General features: G+C 48.1%; 1 protein-coding gene across 15 annotated transcripts in view; it reads left to right on the top strand.

The window, feature by feature from the left end:
• The window catches only part of KMT2D (lysine methyltransferase 2D), a 110,027-nt gene that overhangs the window by 21,476 nt on the left and 70,400 nt on the right, over nt 1-18,151 (top strand). For 9 of the 15 annotated variants that reach the window (XM_083598456.1, XM_083598455.1, XM_083598454.1 and 6 more), the window contains 11 exons: nt 400-532; nt 1,400-1,617; nt 3,792-3,901; nt 7,372-7,534; nt 9,221-9,386; nt 9,511-9,625; nt 11,976-12,124; nt 12,945-13,126; nt 14,033-14,164; nt 15,822-16,714; nt 16,912-17,025. In XM_083598456.1, the coding sequence (XP_083454582.1) occupies nt 400-532; nt 1,400-1,617; nt 3,792-3,901; nt 7,372-7,534; nt 9,221-9,386; nt 9,511-9,625; nt 11,976-12,124; nt 12,945-13,126; nt 14,033-14,164; nt 15,822-16,714; nt 16,912-17,025 (2,375 nt within the window). The remainder of the gene's footprint in view (nt 1-399; nt 533-1,399; nt 1,618-3,791; nt 3,902-7,371; nt 7,535-9,220; nt 9,387-9,510; nt 9,626-11,975; nt 12,125-12,944; nt 13,127-14,032; nt 14,165-15,821; nt 16,715-16,911; nt 17,026-18,151) is intronic. The other 6 variants (XM_083598447.1, XM_083598446.1, XM_083598459.1 and 3 more) reach the window with 2 other exon arrangements.

Here is an 18,151-nt window from a genome sequence, read left to right as displayed (position 1 = left end):
GGCATTAAGTTGTTCTGTGCGACCTGGAAATTTATGTTAGTGTAGGCAAGATGAACTTAGCTCGTATATCTGTATGGTACTGGCAGTGAAAAAAGGCATGTTCCATCGCTTCTCGGCCTTTTGGCTAAGATCAAGCGTAGCATCTATTCCTGTCAGCAATTGTGCTTGATAATGCATATATTCCCCCCTAGACACGTGAAGGTCTGTGGTGGGGTGGGGCGGGACCCAGAAAAATGTGGAGAGAGGGGAGATTTCCTCCCCCCCCAAATCATTTCCCCCCTTGGGCCTTCATCTCTCGTATCACTCCTCTGTGAAGTCCTCAGTTTGGGCAAGGAAAGTGACACGAGCGATGCACTTCCTACCCGGTTGCCCGGCTTTTTACAAAATACTCTCTTTCAGCAGCAGATGGAATTGTGTCCTTGGAGGAGCAGGGCAGCGTGGAAGCTGATCCCTTGAAGCCACCAGAAGAAGGCCCTGCAAAAGAGGCATTGGAAGAAGTAGAAGCGAAAGCAGGGCCACCCCCGACCTGCAGGTGGGAGACCTTCGGCGGTGTTCCCCCCCCCTTCCTTCACTTGGAGCTCTTTTCTTCTGAATGGGGAGGCTCTCGAGGGTTCAAGGTTAACAAACCGTAGTAGGAGAATCCGGGGAAGAATTTGAAGGGGAATCCGGAGCCTTTGCTTGGCATCGGATGGGCACAGAGCATAGCTGTCAACCGTCCCTTATTTGGCGGGAAAGTCCTTTATCCCAGCGCCGTGTCCCGCTGCTGTCCCTTATTGATGATGTCCCTTAAATTTCCCGGGTTTCAAAGGAAGCAGCTCCTCTCCTTCCCTCCCTGCTGGCCAGGGAGGAGGGAGGCTCCAACTGTGTTGCTTGGCTGCCTTGCTCACCCAATAAGGAGTCTAAGAACGATTGGGGGGTGGAGCTTGCATGCCTTGTGCCAATCAAATCGGCCGCGTTGCCTGGGGACTCGCCTTTGCTCAGTGCTTCCCAGCGGAGAGGTGACGGTGGTTTTCCTTGCTGCATCCCCTTTGCTGGGTTGCTGCGCTGTGGGAACCACCGCTTGAGGCTTTGTTTGGCTGCTGGCTGGGCTTTCTGCCTTTGGCTCGGAGGGGCTCAGAAGTTGAACATACCTGTGCTGGGAAAATCCCTTATTTTGGCTGCTGATCCCTTATTTTCGAGGCTGCTGGTCCCTTATTTTCAAATCTGTAAGTTGACAGCTATGGTAGAGAGAGTCCGTCATGGATGCCCAAACGGAATTGGAGGACAGAAGGCCTGGATCCAGATCAAAGTGGCCCCTTGGGATATTTTGGGTGGGACCACTCTTGCGGGTTGGAAGGGGGCAGATTTTCCTTGCAACGGCGAGCACGTTCTCATCTCCTCCTTCCTCCCACCCTCCCAGCTCCCCGCCCAAGCGTTGCGTGTTCTGCAACTGCAGCAAGTGGAGCCTTCACGGGCAGCGAGAGCTGTTGCGCTTCGATCCGGCGCCTGGCTGGGTGGACGAGCTTTCGGAGCCGCAGGAAGGGAAGCAGCCTGGCTCGGCGGAGGCTGGAGGCGACGACCTGACCCTGATTGGCTTTGCGGATGGTGTGGCAGTGCGAGAGGTGTTTGAGCCAACAGGTAAGCCCAGGAGGCGCCGAGGAACCACGGCTGAGAGGAGCCCTAGCCTGGCACCCCTCCACCTTACCCCAGTGCCATTATGCCCTTGCCAAAGCTCCCTTTCCTGATGTCTCTGTGCAGCCTAGAAATCTTTTTTTTTTAAAGAAAATCTTTATTAATTTTCACATGGACATAAATATACATAACATATAATGCAAAAGATGGTACAAATGAATAAAAACAATAAAGTAAAAAAAGTTAGAAAAACAAACATAAACAAATACAATATATTACACTTACATAACAAATTAAAATATGTAACTTCCAATAATTCTCATTATACTGCTTATGTTATCTGCATTCCTTGAACAGATTCATATTACTTTATTTTGTATATAGATATATAATCCACTATTACATTTTGAATAATTCTTGGTTATCAGCATCACTCTATTTCTGCAAGTATATTATTGTTCGTACAGTACATTTTCAAGTATTCTTTATATATTTTCCATTCCCTAAATACCTTTTGGTTTGACATTCCTCTAAGTTTTCCGGTCAGTTTTGCTAGTTGCAGGTATTCTATCATAAGAATTTGCCACTCTGTGATCGTTGGTAAGGTTTCATTTTTCCAATTTCTTGCCACTATTATTCTGGCCGCCGTAACTGCGTACATAAACAATGGTCATATATATATATATTTTATTTCCATTGGTAGTATTCCTAATAGAAAAATTTCTGGGTTTTTTAGAAATGTAAATTTGAATAGATTTTTAATTTCACTGTAAATGTTGTTCCAAAATTCACGGATATCTTAAAAGCTGGTTGGCTTATGATTTAGCAACACATCCCTCTTTTTTTTTAATCAGGAGGGCTCAGGTTAAAGTAAATCAGGAGGGCGGGGAGTGCAGACTTAAAGTTTGCAGAATCTTTTCTTTTTCTTTTTGTACTGGCATGGTAAGAATTTACTTCTGCACAACCACGTTCATTACCCAGGTGAGGGAACGCACCACAGAACCAAGGAAATAAAACGGGTCCAGCACCTGGGAGGGACTGCGTGTTTATTAAAGCTGTTGCAATAGGACAGCCTTGCCAACCAGCTGTTCATGAATGCATGCACACAAACACACACACATGCACATGCAGACACAGACACACACACAAACCAGGTACCTTGCCAACCCGAGATGCCATGCATTTATTAAAGCTATTGCAGTAGGACAGCCTTGCCAACCTGAGATGCACACATGCACACCCACAGCCATGCACAAAACCAGAGAATTAGTAGTGACTTGAGAGCATACACTTGGACTTAAAGAGCAGATTAACTTCTGGATCTAAGCACACAAACTTAGATGTTGGATATGGCAGCCAAGACCATATAGCACTGGTCCTGAAACTCCTACATTGGCTCCCAGTATGTTTCCAGGCACAGTGTTGGCGCTGACCTTTAAAGCCCTAAATGTCCACAGCCCAGTATACCTGAAGGAGCATCTCCACCCCCATCATTCAGCCTGGACACCGAGGTCCAGCTCTGAGGGCCTTCTGGCGGTTCCCTCCCTGCGAGAAGTGAGGTTACAGGGAACCAGGCAAAGGGCCTTCTCTGTAGTGGCGGCCACTCTGTGGAACGCCCTCCCATCAGATGTCCAGAAAATAAACAACTATCTGACTTTTAGAAGACATCTGAATGCAGCCCTTTTTAGGGGTGTTTTTAAGGATTGATGTTCTATTGAGTTTTTAATATTCTGTTGGGAGCCGCTCAGAGTGTCTGGGGAAACCCAGCCAGATGGGCGGGAAACAAACAAACAAACAAACACTTTTACTACTACTACTTTTACCGTATTGGCCCGAATATAAGCCACACCCGAATATAAGCCGCACCTTTCAAATTCAAGGGGGGGGGGGAGAGAAAAAGACAATACCTGAATATAAGCCACTCACTTAAAAAATCCACAGGCACTCATACCTGTTCTGTTTCAGCAGCGATATTGTAAAAGCCAATTTCTGTAAGGTGGCAAATTTAAGCCGCACTTTAACTTTTCACGGTCAGAATTTTGGGGGGGGAATAAGGCTTATATTCAGGCCAATACGGTGTTGTTATTATTATTCCTAATTCCCCAGGCTCCTGCGCTTGTGCCTTTGAGGAGGCTTGCTTTGCTGCCCTGTTGACTATTTTTCTCTTCCTGTTTGTGTAGGTCACTTCTGGGCTCATCACTGGTGCGTGGTGTGGTCGGCCGGAGACTTGCGTTCGGAAGGGTCATGGTTGAGCCTCGTGAACAAAGCTGTCATCTCAGGGATTGCACAGGTTTGTCGGGGCTCAGCTGTGCTGGGAGGGTGGGGCATGTTCCTTTCTAGCTCTTGTGTGGGGTGGGCCAGGAATATATGGGGTGCGCTGGGCCAATCCTCCCAGAGCAACGTCCTAGGCAAAGCTCTAGGAACCGCTCTCCTCATGGAGCACAAAATACACCATTAAGAGATACGATAATCCTCTGAAGGGATGCGGGTGGTGCTGTGGTCTAAACCGCTGAGCCTCTTGGACTTGCTGATCAGAAGGTCAGCGGTTTGAATCCCCGCGACGGGGTGAGCTCCCGTTGCTCTGTCCCAGCTCCTGCCAACCTAGCAGTTCAAAAGCAGGCCAGTGCAAGTAGATAAATAGGTACCACTGCGGCAGGAAGGTAAATGGTGTTTCTGTGTGCTCTGGCTTCCATCATAGTGGCCTGTTGCACCAGAAGCGGTTTAGTCATGCTGGCCACATGACCCAGAAAGCTGTCTGTGGACAAACACTGGGTCCCTCGGCCTGAAAGCGAGATGAATGCCGCAACCCCATATTCGCCTTTAACTGGACTTAACCGTCCAGGGATCCTTTACCTTTACCTACCTTATAATCCTACATTGCAGGGGGTTGGACTGGATGACCCTCAGGGTCCCTTCCAACTCTGCAATTCTATGATTCTTTTGAAATACATTTCCTCACCCTCAAGTTACATCCTGATGCAGTCCTTAAATATGTTGGGAATTAGTAACCTGTGGGGTTTCCCCTCCCTTTGTCTGGGGAAAGGACCAGAGACAAATTCTTCGTGCCCTAATTCCTGCTGCAGCAAATCCTATTGAAGGAGCAGAATAGCACCCTGGTCATAAGAAATGGCTGCCACATGCCTGGAATTTCTTGGACGTAGCCAGGATTCGGTTGTCATAAACAGCGTCCGTGCAGAAATGGCTGAGATGTACGGGAAAATCCAGATGTATGGCAACCCATGTCGGGAGTGTCGATTTTGGTGAATTTCCTTAAAAATAGCTCCAAAACTACATTAAAAAAAGGAGATTTTTGCAGAAAAAGCTCAACATCTTTTTTGTCAGGGTTTTTACTTTTTGAAATATGACAACCCTAGCATAAGGGAAGTTAAACTGTAATAGCCATATTTGCTAGAATGGTTGCGACTTGAGAGTGAATACAGTGGTACCTCGGGTTACATACACTTCAGGTTACAGACTCCGCTAACCCAGAAATAGTACCTCGGGTTAAGAACTTTGCTTCAGGATGAGAACAGAAATCGTGCTCCTGCGGCGTGGCAGCAGTGGGAGGCCCCATTAACTAAAGTAGTGCTTCAGGTTAAGAACAGTTTCAGGTTAAGAACGGACCTCCGGAATGAATTAAGTTCTTAACCCGAGGTACCACTGTACTGGAATCCAGTGATTAAAACGCAAAGTTTCATTCAGCGTGTAGCCACCAAGTGGACACTCCTCAACCCTCAAGTATACTTTCGCATGAGGACCAGAGAATTGCACAAAGCCTCTCACCCCTTTTCACCCTCTGACCAACAGAGCACAAACATGCCAAACCTTCCTCCTTTTTTTCTCCCGGAAAACACTCCTGAAACCCGGCTGTGTTGCATTGCATTCACACTAGGTTGGCGAATCCAATTTTCTCCCAGTTTGTGGCTTTCGTTTCATTAGCAGAAGCTTGAGATTTTTTGTTTTCAAGTATTATTCCCCAAAGCCCTTGCCAGTCCCTTTTTTTTGCAGCGACTGAGAGGACCTGGAAGGGAAGCTCTGGGAACAATAAAGAGCTCAGGAATGCTTTCAGGATAATTAGGCTGTGTGTATACACCGGGGCTGGCAGACTTCAGCCTCGCGGGATCCACTTTGTTTGTTTTTTTACTAGAACCCCCAAGACCCACCAGACCCGAGCCTGGTACAAAAGGCATGTACTTAGAATTAAAGAGGATGAGCGTAGGGATTTGGTTATAGTAGCAGAACTGAAGGAAGCTTTCAGTTCTCCTGAGTATTCCCACCTTTCTCCATTTCCTCAGTATAATTTAATGTGGGTGGTATTTTGTTATTAAACAAGTTGAAAATCCTTGCCGGCCTACTGGAAATCAACCAGAGATCTGCCATTAGATCCCTGTCCACTTCCTGTCCACCCCTGGTCTACAGCCTCTTTAGGTTTGCCTTGGACCAGGCTAGCGATCTGACAGCTGGACAAGAAGTTTGTGTTTAAATGAGTTGATGCGACTGGGTACCAGCCCTGCACAAAAGTGAATTCCAGGTTTGGAAACTGCTGTGCAACGCAGGTGAAGGTCGGGTGGGTGCTCAGAAGCGTCCAGGTCCCGCAGGCAATTTGCCAGAGTGAATTAAGCAGGTCTCTCGATCTTAAGGGTGGCGCTGTGGGTTAAACCACAGAGCCTAGGACTTGCCGATCAGAAGGTCGGCGGTTCGAATCCCTGCAACGGGGTGAGCTCCCGTTGCTCAGTCCCTGCTCCTGCCAACCTAGCAGTTCGAAAGCACATCAAAGTGCAAGTAGATAAATAGGTACCGCTCCGGCAGGAAGGTAAACGGCATTTCTGTGTGCTGCTCTGGTTTGCCAGAAGCGGCTTAGTCATGCTGGCCACATGACCCGGAAGCTGTACGCTGGCTCCCTCGGCCAGTAAAGCGAGATGAGCGCCACAACCCCAGAGTCGGCCATGACTGGACCTAATGGTCAGGGGTCCCTTTACCCTTTGCCTTTACTTCGATCTTAAAGGTGGCTGTTCCTCAGCCGTAGTCTGAACAATTAATGGTTCCTGTCTTTGGTGGCAGCTGTATCTCAGCTCTGGGTATTCTGACCTATCTAAGGCTCCCATTCTCTGCAGGAAGAGAAGTTCTCCCCACCCCCTCTTTCTGAATCTGTGTTTATTTTATATCCTTTATCGGAAAATTAAAAAAGTACAAAAGTACAAGTGCATAGAGTAAGATGAGATGCAGAGAAGAACAAGAATTAGTACCCATGAAGAAAACAAAACAACAGCACCAAAAAAAAAAAAAAAAAAAAAAAAGATACGGCCTGGCTTTCAATTTGAACTTAGCCTGGTCTTTTATTCCCCTTCCTTCCCTTCCCCTCCCCTTTTATGAAGATCCCACAGCTAATTCTCCCCTGGTCTCCTCGCTGGCCCAAATAGGACTAATTTAGCCAGCTAGCCCTGGTGACCATTTAATGTTTATTGGGTGGACTTCCCCCCAAATCGATTTTTGAATTCTGAATTTATTGTTATTCACATTTCATACTGTCATATATGCTGTTTTTAGTTGCATCAATTAAGTGTTTTAAATTTGCTGTTAGCCGCCCTGAGCCCAGTTTTCTGAACCGGGAAGAGCGGGGTATAAATAAAAAAATATTTATTTATTATATTTATTACAAAAAGGGGGAAGGGATGTTATTGTAGTTAACCAGGCCTTGTTAGGGTATTTATGAAAAATGAAGCTCTTTTTGAACCCGCGACATCGTCTTCTTCCTTCCAGAAATGTGAACACTGTAAGAGACGGGGTGCTACCATTCCGTGCCATGCAGAGGGGTGCCAGCGCCACTATCACTTCCCCTGCGCGGCGACTAGTGGCTGCTTCCAGTCTATGAAGAGCTTGAAGCTCCTCTGTCCTGAGCACCTGGACCAGGCAGTACAGATGGGTAAGTGTTGGCGGTGTGGCTTTCTGGAATGGGATCCTGCTTTAGCCCAGTGATTCTGTGAGCAGCATGGTACTTAAACAGAAGCGTTTTTTTGTTTTTGCTTTTTAAAATGCTTTATTGAAATTAGAGAAAAGTAACATTTAACAAAATTATCCATAGAAAAAATAAAAAATATTAGTGTATCATGTTCTTCTTAAGATTCCAAGGACTTCCAGTCAGTTTTTCCCCTTCCTCCCTCCCCTGTAACCCCTCCCCCCCAAATTGTTCTCTCTTCAAATCTTTAACCATGTGCACAGATTATTCATTCTAATTTGGACGCTTGGGTTGGCTTCCCCCTGTGCTATCTAATTCCTATAACTTGTCCATTTATTTTTTAAAAATTGACATTTGTTTTCCCATGTATCTTCTGTCATTACCTGTTCAAATATATCAGATTGTATCTATTCAAAAACGTAGTCATTCCATTTTTCCATTGTCCATTTATCCTTTTCTTTCCATCCTGATGCAATAACGAGCATACCAGCTAAGATCATTTTATACCAATCTTGCTCTTTTCTTTCTATTTTACTGTTCCCCAGTATTCCTGAGATAAGCATTTCTCTATTGACTTCTATCTCAACCTGAAATACATTGGAAATAACCTTTATAATCTTTTGCCAATATTCCTTTACACAAATACACTCCCACCACATAGGTGCATATTCCCCTAACTCTTGACCGCACTTAAACAGAAGTGATCTTCAGTAGGTAGAGCAGCTGGGACCTGGAGCCTGGGGTTCTGAGCTGTTATTTCTGGATTTGCAGGGTCAAGAAAAGGGAGGCCCCTGTGTGTGTGTGTGTGTGTGTGTGTGTGTGTGTGTGTCTCAAACTTAGCTTTCTCTCCAGCTCTCGTTGGACTACAACTCCCATCATCCCTAGCTGCAGTGAGGCTCCTCACGGGGTCTCTGCCATGGGAGCATATTCACCCAGTGTTTTTCCAGCTGCACTAGCTCCCAGTGGAGTACAGGGTCAGATTTAAGGTGCTGGTTTTGACCTTCAAGGCCCTTCACGGCCTAGGACCCTCGTACCTACGGGACCCCCTCTCCCGGTATGTCCCACGGAGAGCCTCAAGGTTCATAAATAGCAACACCCTAGTGGTTCTGGGCCCTAAGGGAGTTATATTGGCTTCAACCAGAGGCAGGGCCTTTTCAACACTAGCTCCGGTCTGGTGGAACGCTCTGCCTCATGAGACCAGGGCCCTGCAGGATCTGATTTCTTTTCGCAGGACCTGTAAGACAGAGTTGTTCCGCCTGGCCTTTGGCTTGGAGCCAGTTTGATTCCCTCCCCCTCTTTCTTTTTTCTTTTCTTTTCTCCTCCTGTGATGAGGCTGCATTTTAATATTTTATTGTTTCAATATTTTAATGTTGTATTTTAATCTTGTTTTTAAGTTGTATTCATTCAACTTGTTTTTATTTTTGCTTGTTAGCCGCCCTGAGCCCGGCCTTGGCTGGGGAGGGTGGGGTATAAATAAAAATTATTATTATTATTAGCTAACAGGTCAGGGATGATGGGAGTTGTAGTCCAACAATGGGGACCTAACTTTGAGAAAAACGCTGGTGTTTATGTTTGCTGCTGCTGGACTCTGGGCCAATGGGGGAGATGGTTTGGTGGATTTTGTCCCAGAGTACCCTTCTTCCCTCCTTGCAGAGGACTCTCGCTGCATGGTGTGTGACGCCCCCGGGGAGTTGCGCGACCTACTCTTCTGCACTAGCTGTGGCCTGCACTACCACGGCGCATGCTTGGAGATCACAGTGACGCCACGCAAGCGCTCGGGCTGGCAATGTCACGAATGCAAAGTTTGCCAAACCTGCAGGTGAGTGTGAATAAGCCCCTCAGAGGTGGGGATGGGAGGGGGGACCCACGTTGAGCACCCCAGAAAGGCCTGTTGCCAGGGATGCCTCGATTCACTGGTCGCCTGTGGCGTCTCTCCTTTGCAGGCTGTCTGGGGAGGACAGCAGGATGCTCGTGTGTGAAGCTTGCGAGAAATGCTACCACACCTATTGCTTGAAGCCAGCCATCGAGAGCCTTCCCACCGACTCCTGGAAGTGCAAAGTAAGTCCCTGCGCGCGCACCTGAGCTGAAAAACTTAAAACTCAAATGTTGAGGTAACCCAAGTTGCCCTTTGCAAAAAGAGAGTGAGTTCTGCAATCTCTTCAGTATTAAGGAAATGGGCATATACAGTGGTACCTCAGGTTACATACGCTTCAGGTTACAGACTCCACTAACCCAGAAATAGTACCTCAGCTTAAGAACTTTGCTTCAGGATGAGAACAGAAATCGTGCAGCAGCGGCAGCGGGAGGCCCCATTAGCTAAAGTGGTGCTTCAGGTTAAGAACAGTTTCAGGTTAAGAACAGACCTCCAAAACGAATTAAGTTCTTAACCTGAGGTACCGCTATATTTGCTTTACAGTCATACCTCATGTTACACGTGCTTCATGTTACGTTTTTCAGGTTGTGTCCCGCGGCGACCCGGAAGTACCAGAAAGAGTTGCTTCCGGGTTTCGCTGCTCGCGCGTGCGCAGTAGCCCTAAATTGCGCTTTGCGCATGCACACAAGCCCCAAATCACGCTGCGCACCTGCGCAGATACGGCGTTTCAGATTGCGGGCTTTTCATGTTGCGAATAGGCCTCTGGAACAGATCCCGTTCGCAACCAGAGGTACCACTGTACTCTGTTTCCAACAGACATGGGGTGAGGGGAAGTTGCCAACCGAAGGCCAGTTGAAATGCTATTCGGCCTTCCCTCTGTTTTTGAGGCATCCGTTACCTAGGGACTTGCCTTTTTCCTTTTAAAAAATGGTGGCATGTTTTCATGGCAGTAGATTCTGTACTGAGGCGACGCTTGGAACAGAATGCCCATAGCCCTGCCTGCCCGCAAGGAATCGTCCACCACTTGCTTTCACAGAGATACAGTGGTACCTTGGGTTACATGCGCTTCAGGTTACATACGCTTCAGGTTACAGACTCCGCTAATCCAGAAATATTACCTCGGGTTAAGAACTTTGCTTCAGGATGAGAACAGAAATTGTGCGGCAGCGGGAGGCCCCATTAGCTAAAGTGGTGCTTCAGGTTAAGAACAGTTTCAGGTTAAGAACAGACCTTCGGAACGAATTAAATACTTAACCCGAGGTACCTTGTACAGTGGTACCTTGTTTCTCGAACTTAATCCATTCCGGGAGTCAGTTTGACTCCCGAAACTGTTCGAAAACCAAGGCGTGGCTTCCAGTCTGCAGGAGCTTCCTGCACTCAAGCAGAAGCTGCGTGGGACATTCAGCTTCCAAAAATCATTTGCAAACCGGAACACTTCCGGGTTTGCAGCATTCGAGTGCCGATTTGTTAGGGAGCCAAGCCATTCGAGTACAGTGGTACCTCGGGTTACATACGCTTCAGGTTACAGACTCCGCTAAACCAGAAATAGTGCTTCAGGTTAAGAACTTTGCTTCAGGATAAGAACAGAAATTGTGCTCCGGTTGTGCGGCTTCAGGAGACCCCATTAGCTAAAGTGGTGCTTCAGGTTAAGAACAGTTTCAGGTTAAGAACAGACCTCCGCAACAAATTAAGTACTTAACTCGAGGTACCACTGTGCCAAGGTACCACTGTATTCCGGAAGAAGTCGAATGCCAGCCTCGGGCATTTCTTTCCCCATTTCTTCTGTGTTCCTCACTAGTTATGGCAGCCACAATTCAACATTAGCCTTCAGAAAACTAAACAAAACCTTGGTGATTTTCTCTGAACCAACCTAATATTTTTTATACCACTGTGACCAAGTCCAGGGCCTCTTAGTTTCTATGAATTGTTAGCATTCAGCACATACAAACAAAATAAAAACAATTGCTAACAGTAGAACCCTATGTAGATTTGCTCAGATACAAGTCCCACATTGCCCCCGAGACGGCTAACCTGTGGCCCTGCAGATGTTTAGGATTCCAACTCCTATCAGACTTAGGCAGTCTGGTCAGGGATGATGAGCATTGTATTCCAGCAACATCTGGAGGTGCACAGCTTAACCACCCCTGCTTTATCTGCTTTAAACCCATATCATGCTCTGGTAAGGCTATGAGGAGACTGGTAGCACCCCATTCCTGTTTTTTAAATAACCACAGTTATTCAGTTGCGTCTGAAAAGGACAAACCGTGGTTAACGTTAACCACGATTGATTGAAACGAGCTAGGATCAAACCATCTGGCATCACAGATTGTAGTTTCAACTAACCACAGTTACTGTAGCGGTAAACTCTGGTTATTTCAAACCACCCAGCCCTGCGTCTCACCCCCGCTCTTTCCAGCTTTTCCAGTTTAGTGTCTGCAGTCTTGGGGCAAGCAGGTAAGATTTGGGCAGTGTCGGAAAGACCCTCGGCTGCCTTTCCCCTCTCCTGAGTGCCCATCTCTCTTCCTCTTCCTCCAGAGCTGCCGTGTTTGTTCTGACTGTGGCTTCCGCCCTTCTGCCCTGGATCCCAGCAGCCAGTGGTATGAGAACTACTCTCTCTGTGAAGGATGTCAAGAGCAACGTCGCAAGAGTGCAAGTAGCACAGAGGCCGTACAGCACAGCCAGGAGTAAGTAGCTTAGGTTGGGGAAATAATAATGGGTGTCCCAGCTCACAGTGTAGGCTGGGGTATCCCCTGAAATCGCTGATGTTAAGTATGACTGTAGTAGGTAGATAAAGGTAAACGGACCCCTGGCCATTAGGTCCAGTCGTGGCCGACTCTGGGGTTGCGGCACTCATCTCGCTTTATTGGCCGAGGGAGCCGGCGTACAGCTTCCGGGTCACGTGGCCAGCATGACTAAGCCGCTTCTGGCGAACTGTAGTAGGTAGATAAAGGTAAAGGGACCCCTGGCCATTAGGTCCAGTCGTGGCCGACTCTGGGGTTGCGGCACTCATCTCGCTTTATTGGCCGAGGGAGCCGGCGTACAGCTTCCGGGTCACGTGGCCAGCATGACTAAGCCGCTTCTGGCGAACCAGAGCAGCGCACGGAAACGCCGTTTACCTTCCCGCCGGAGTGGTACCTATTGATCTACTTGCACTTTGACGTGCTTTTGAACTGCTAGGTTGGCAGGAGCAGGGACTGAGCAACGGGAGCTCACCCCGTCACGGTGATTCGAACCACCGACCATCTGATCGGCAAGTCCTAGGCTGTGTGGTTTAACCCACAGCGCCACCCGAGTCCCTCTGACTGTAGTGGGACTCAGTGGCAAATGGGAGGTCTCAGGCTCGCACATTGCCTCTGCCCCAAAACCCATCAGGGGGCCTCCCACCCCTGCAATTTTCACAATTGCCTACCTCTCAGGGTTGTTGTAGAGATTATTGAACACTTCTTAAATTCTAAGGATAGCAACTTCTGGTCTCAACTGGCCTTTTTCTTTTCAACGAACCAGGCAAACTGCCCCAGCCAGCAGCAGCAGCAGCAGCCTCGTCACAACAGATAAGCCAGTGTCCCCCAAACCACTGGAGGAAGCCTGTGCAGCCAGCAAGGAGCAAGCGGAAAGCAGCTGCAGCAGCCCGGTCAGTTTGCACCAAGAAGAGCAGGTGCCTTTGGGTTGTGATGAGAAACCGACTGGTGAGTTGATCTTTGCTTACACACACACATCCTTGCATTTTGTTAGAAGATTGTGGGCTTTTGTTTTTGCCAAATAATCAACAGCGGATACTGTCTTAGGGGAGAAATAATCTGTGCATACCTTCCATAACTTGTAGCTCAACTTGTGAGCTATCTTGTCCACACTTTTATCATGAATGCCAGTTGCATTTTACAGCTGTTGGCAAGTGCCTTAAAACAACAGAGAGTCTTGTGGCAACTTAAAATAGAGTTGGAATCAGGCTTGTGGGATCCAATTTCTTTTTATTAGGACCCTAATAGATAGAATCATAATCATAATCATAAATAACAACAACAAAATATTTATATGCAACCTATCTGAAAGGGTTGCGCCAGCCGCTCCGGGTGGCTCCCAACAAAAATAATAATAAAAACATGATAAAACATCAAACAGTAAAAACTTCCCTAAACAGGGCTGCCTTCAGATGTCTTCTAAAAGTCACATAGTTGCTTATTTCCTTGACATCTAATGGGAGGGCGTTCCACAGGGCGGACGCCGCTACCGAGAAGGCCCTCTGCCTGGTTCCCTGTAACCTCACATCTCGCAATAAGCGAACCGCCAAGAGGCCTTCAGAGCTGGATCTCAGCATCCGGACTGGATGATGGGGGTGGAGACGCACCTTCAGCCATCCAGCAGCCAGAGCCTGGTGGAAATGAAGGAATGAGAGAATTCTGAGCCGAGGATTTGGTTTGAGCACCAGAACCGAGCTAGCTGTCGTTTTGTGTACAAATCTGCTCCCAGTTATTGCAAGTGTTCTTAGTTTCTGCAGTGGAACTAAAAGGGGGGGGTGAGGGTACGTCGTGGAGCGGATTTGAACTTGTTTGCAAGGACCGTTTGAACGAGCTGTCCCCTTGTGTCCTTTCCAGAAGCAGACAAGCCGTTAGAGCTGTCCGATGTTGATCCGGAAGCCCCTGCAGGGCAGGAGCAGATGGAAGTAGAGACGCCATTAGAGCCTGAGAAGGCCCCCTCTCCGCCACCCCCTCCCCCAGTGCCACCAGGTGAGCTAAAATAGTGTTGCCGTATTTCAAACAGTGGAAATCCGGACAGAAAAGTTGTTGAGCTATTTTTTTTTTTTTTTGGCAAAGTTGTTGAGCTTTGAGGGGTGGGACACAGTTGTTGAGCTTCTTTTGGTTTTGCCCTAAGCTGTGCTTTTTGGGCGAAAACACAAAGGAAAATAGAAGCTATTTTTGAGCAAAAAATGGTAAAAAAAACCGGCACTGCCGACGTGGATTTTCCTGGACGCTCATCCGATTTCCACCCGGACACTGTTGCCGATTGCGGTATTCCGGATTTGTCCAGGAAATACCAGACATATGGCAACCCTAGCTAAAGGGCCATAGCCATAAAGCAGGTTATGTATCAAGTCTTGTCTGTATGCGCGCACATTCTTCTTGTTGTACCTCAACATTGTGTTGTCGAAGTCAGCAGTGTAGATATTGCTGCACCCCACAGTCCAGTTGTACAACATTGAGCCGTATGTGTTAGGACTGGTGCTTAATTCTTTTTTTAAAAAAAATTCAATTTCTTTTAAAATACAATCAGAACAAATCTCACATATCGATTGGCTTCCCATCCATTCTTCCATGGTGTTCCTTTAGTCCCATATAAAGCTGCCATGTTACTTACATTTTATCCATTATATAGTTAATTCTAAATTATTAAACTACAAATTTTCATCTGGTGCCATAATTCAAATCCTTTTTAACATAACCAAATTGTGGTTTTAACATAACCACGATTAAAAATAAAAATAATAATAATCACAAAATACTTTCATTCTTCAAGAATTATTTTTCCCATTTTGTTCTCTTAATTCTCACAGTTTGTGTAGCTATCTAAACATGTTCATCATCTTCACAAACCAGGGACTTTTTTATCTTTCCATTTTTGCACATCGACTATTCTTGCCATCGCCACAGCGCACATGAACAGATTAAACAGTTCCTCCGAAAGCTCTAGTCCAGTTAATACCTAACAGAAAGGCCTCAGGTTTCTTTGGAATAATCACTTTAAATGTTTTTTCTAAAAAACTTATTACAGTCATACCTTGGAAGTCGAATGGAAGTCCATTCGACTTCCAAAATGTTCGGAAACAAAAGCACGGCTTCTGATTGGCTGCAGGAATAGTTTGCAAACCGGAACAGTCACTTCCGGGTTTGCGGTGTTTGGGAGCCAAAACATTAGAGAACTAAGCTGTTTGAAAACCAAGGTACGACGGTATAAATCATTTCCCAATAGCCTTTTGCCTTTCTTTTTTTAATATATCTTTATTAATTTAAAATAAATACATTTATGAAAAAAGATGTACATACAAGTACTGTAAACAAACATACAATCAAACAAACAACCAAACAAATAACAAAAATGAAACAAACCACCACACTATAAGATATAAGAAGATTAATATAATTATCATCATATGTACTCCTGGTATTGAACACAATTATAAAATTTATAGAAAAGAAAGTTAAAACTGACTTCCAATTAATCTCATTCATTAATTTCTAAGGCGAAAGGACTGGTGCACGATTCTGATCTTGTTGGTCTCTGCTTAGTCTGAGGAACGCTGCTTCCCTTTTCCTATGTCTGGGAATGGCTCTTTCCTGCCAAAAGCTTACATGTCTCCCCTCCTGCTCCCTCACTCTCCCCTTCCAGATCCAGCCTCACCTGCCCACCCCGAGGAGCCCCCGCTCGGTGCCAAAGAGCATCCTGCTTTTGAGTTGCTGCCCGCAAAGCCAGAACCCGCAGAGAGCCATACTGAGGCGGCACCCCCAGCCCCGGAAGGGCAGGCCTCTTCAGCGAGCCCTCGGCCTGGCTCGCTCAAAGCTGCTTCCCCCCAAGCCGCCGAGGAAGGAGAAGCCCACGAGGAGCCCATGGACACGGGGGTCGAGGGCCTGGCGCCGGACAGCCCCGCCGGTGGCCGAGTACAGCCTAGCCAAGAGGACGAAGAGGAGGAGGAGGAAGAAGAGGACGAGGAGGCCGGAGGGGCAGCTCCGGCGCCCAAGATGGAGCTGGAGGAGAGATTATCCCCTCCGCTGAGCGAGGCAGAGGCTCCGGACGAGGACGGGCCTGCTGCGTTGGGGCCTGAGCCCCCCGAGGAGACCCTCGGCTTTGCCCGCGAACCCAAGCGCTCCCCTTCGCCCGTGGAGGCGGAGTTGCTGGGGGGCACCCCGATGGAGGCCTACGGGGCTGGCCACCCGCAGGAGGGAGGGGCGAGCGGGGAGGAGGAGGCTGGGCCGGCGCCGGCGCCCTTGAGGCCCCACCACTTGGTGAAGTCGGATATCGTGAACGAGATCTCGAACCTGAGCCAAGGCGACGCCAGCAGCTTCCCGGGCTCGGAGCTCCAGTTCGCCTCGCCCTACCACGAAGGCGGCGGCTCCATGTCCCTGGAGATGGCCGGCCTGACCTCCACAGACGTCAGCCTCCAGAGGGACGACGGGGCCTCCTTGCCACCGGGCGAGATGGACGACTCCTTGCCTTTTGACATGAAAGGGGAGTGTGAGAAGGGGCGGCGGCGGAGCTCCCCGGCCCGCTCCCGCGTAAAACAGGTAACCCGAAGGCCCGTTGTCTCCTTCCTTCCTTCCCCTCTGAGTAGCCCCCCCGTCCCTGTCAGAGGTGGGGAGTACCAGAGCAAATGGGCGGCCATGTTGTTTGAATGTTCCCCGGTGTGTGCATCTATGTTCCCCCCTCTCTCTGTCATTTTATTTTTGACCCTCTCTCTCACTCTGTTTCCTTCTGGTCGTAGGGTCGCAGCAGCAGTTTTCCCGGGAGGAGACGGCCTCGGGGAGGGTCCCACACAGGCCGAGGGCGGGGCCGATCACGGTTGAAATCCACCACTTCTTCCATCGAGACATTGGCGGTAGGGGCAGCTTTAGCAGGCAGGAGAACGCTGGGGGAGCGGGAGGGGAGGGGCTCGAGTGGTTTGCCCTCCTCCCCAGGGCAAGAGAAGCCATAGCGGCGGTACGTAGGGAGGTTGGCCTCTAGGGCTGGGCGATAGATCGGTATCATCATCCAAATCCAGTTTGAAGTCCATATTGAGACATCATTTTCATCCTTTTAGACCTGGCGATATATCACGAATCGCGATGTGTGTTAGGGCTGGGTGATAATAGTGTTCAAAACTGGTTTGAAGTCCATGTTGTGATACTGGTTTCATAATTTTTGACCTGGCAGTGTATTGTGAATTTCGCGTGTGCGTTTGTGTGCTATTAAAAATCACGATGTGGGAAAAACCATGAAGCCAGCCATAGCTCCATCCTTATTTCAGACATTGTGATATATCAGTATATCACAATGTTTAGCTGGCGATATATTGCAGTGTCGAAAACCAGGCCCTGCTGTTCGCCTCTGCATAGGTCCATCCTTATTTCAGATATTGTGATACAGCGATATATCACAATTGTTTAGCTGGTGATATATTGCAATGCTGGAAACCAGATATCGCCCAGTCCTATTGGCCTCCCCAAAGGCGGCGTTTCAGGCAGCGGATAGCCCCCCCCCCCCCAGTTTGGATAGATGTGTGGTTCTGGTCTCAAGACGAGAGCACCCCCTTTCCTGCAGCTCCCAGTTAGTGCACCTTGGCTGGGGCCGTATCCTTATCCATAGTGCTTGGAGGCAGTGGGTCCGACCTTCCCCTCCCTTTCATTTGAATGGATTGTCGAATCGTTCCCTCACGACGTAGGCTTGCCATATTCTATCAGTGATGGGGCTTCTCTCCCTTTAAGTGCTTCAAAGCGGGGCATTGTTCAGCAGATGTAGTTTTCCCTCTTGCCGCGACGCTGAGAAGCTGCACCTGTGGAATCTCTGCCTTCCTCTGTGCTCTTAAAAGGGTAGGAATTCTGTCCCTTTTGGAGCATGGTCGACCTACCAGGAATTATTAGCCAGTGGGGATATTTGTGGGTGGTGGGGCATATAAACGGGAGGGCTGGGGGATATACACAGAATCTGGCAAGGGGACTGTAGGCCTTCTTCCCTGCAGCACGGGC

Source organism: Podarcis filfolensis (assembly GCF_964270895.1).
Source record: "Podarcis filfolensis genome assembly, chromosome: 2".
NCBI lineage: Eukaryota > Metazoa > Chordata > Lepidosauria > Squamata > Lacertidae > Podarcis > Podarcis filfolensis.
This window is presented reverse-complemented; position numbering and strand designations above follow the sequence as displayed.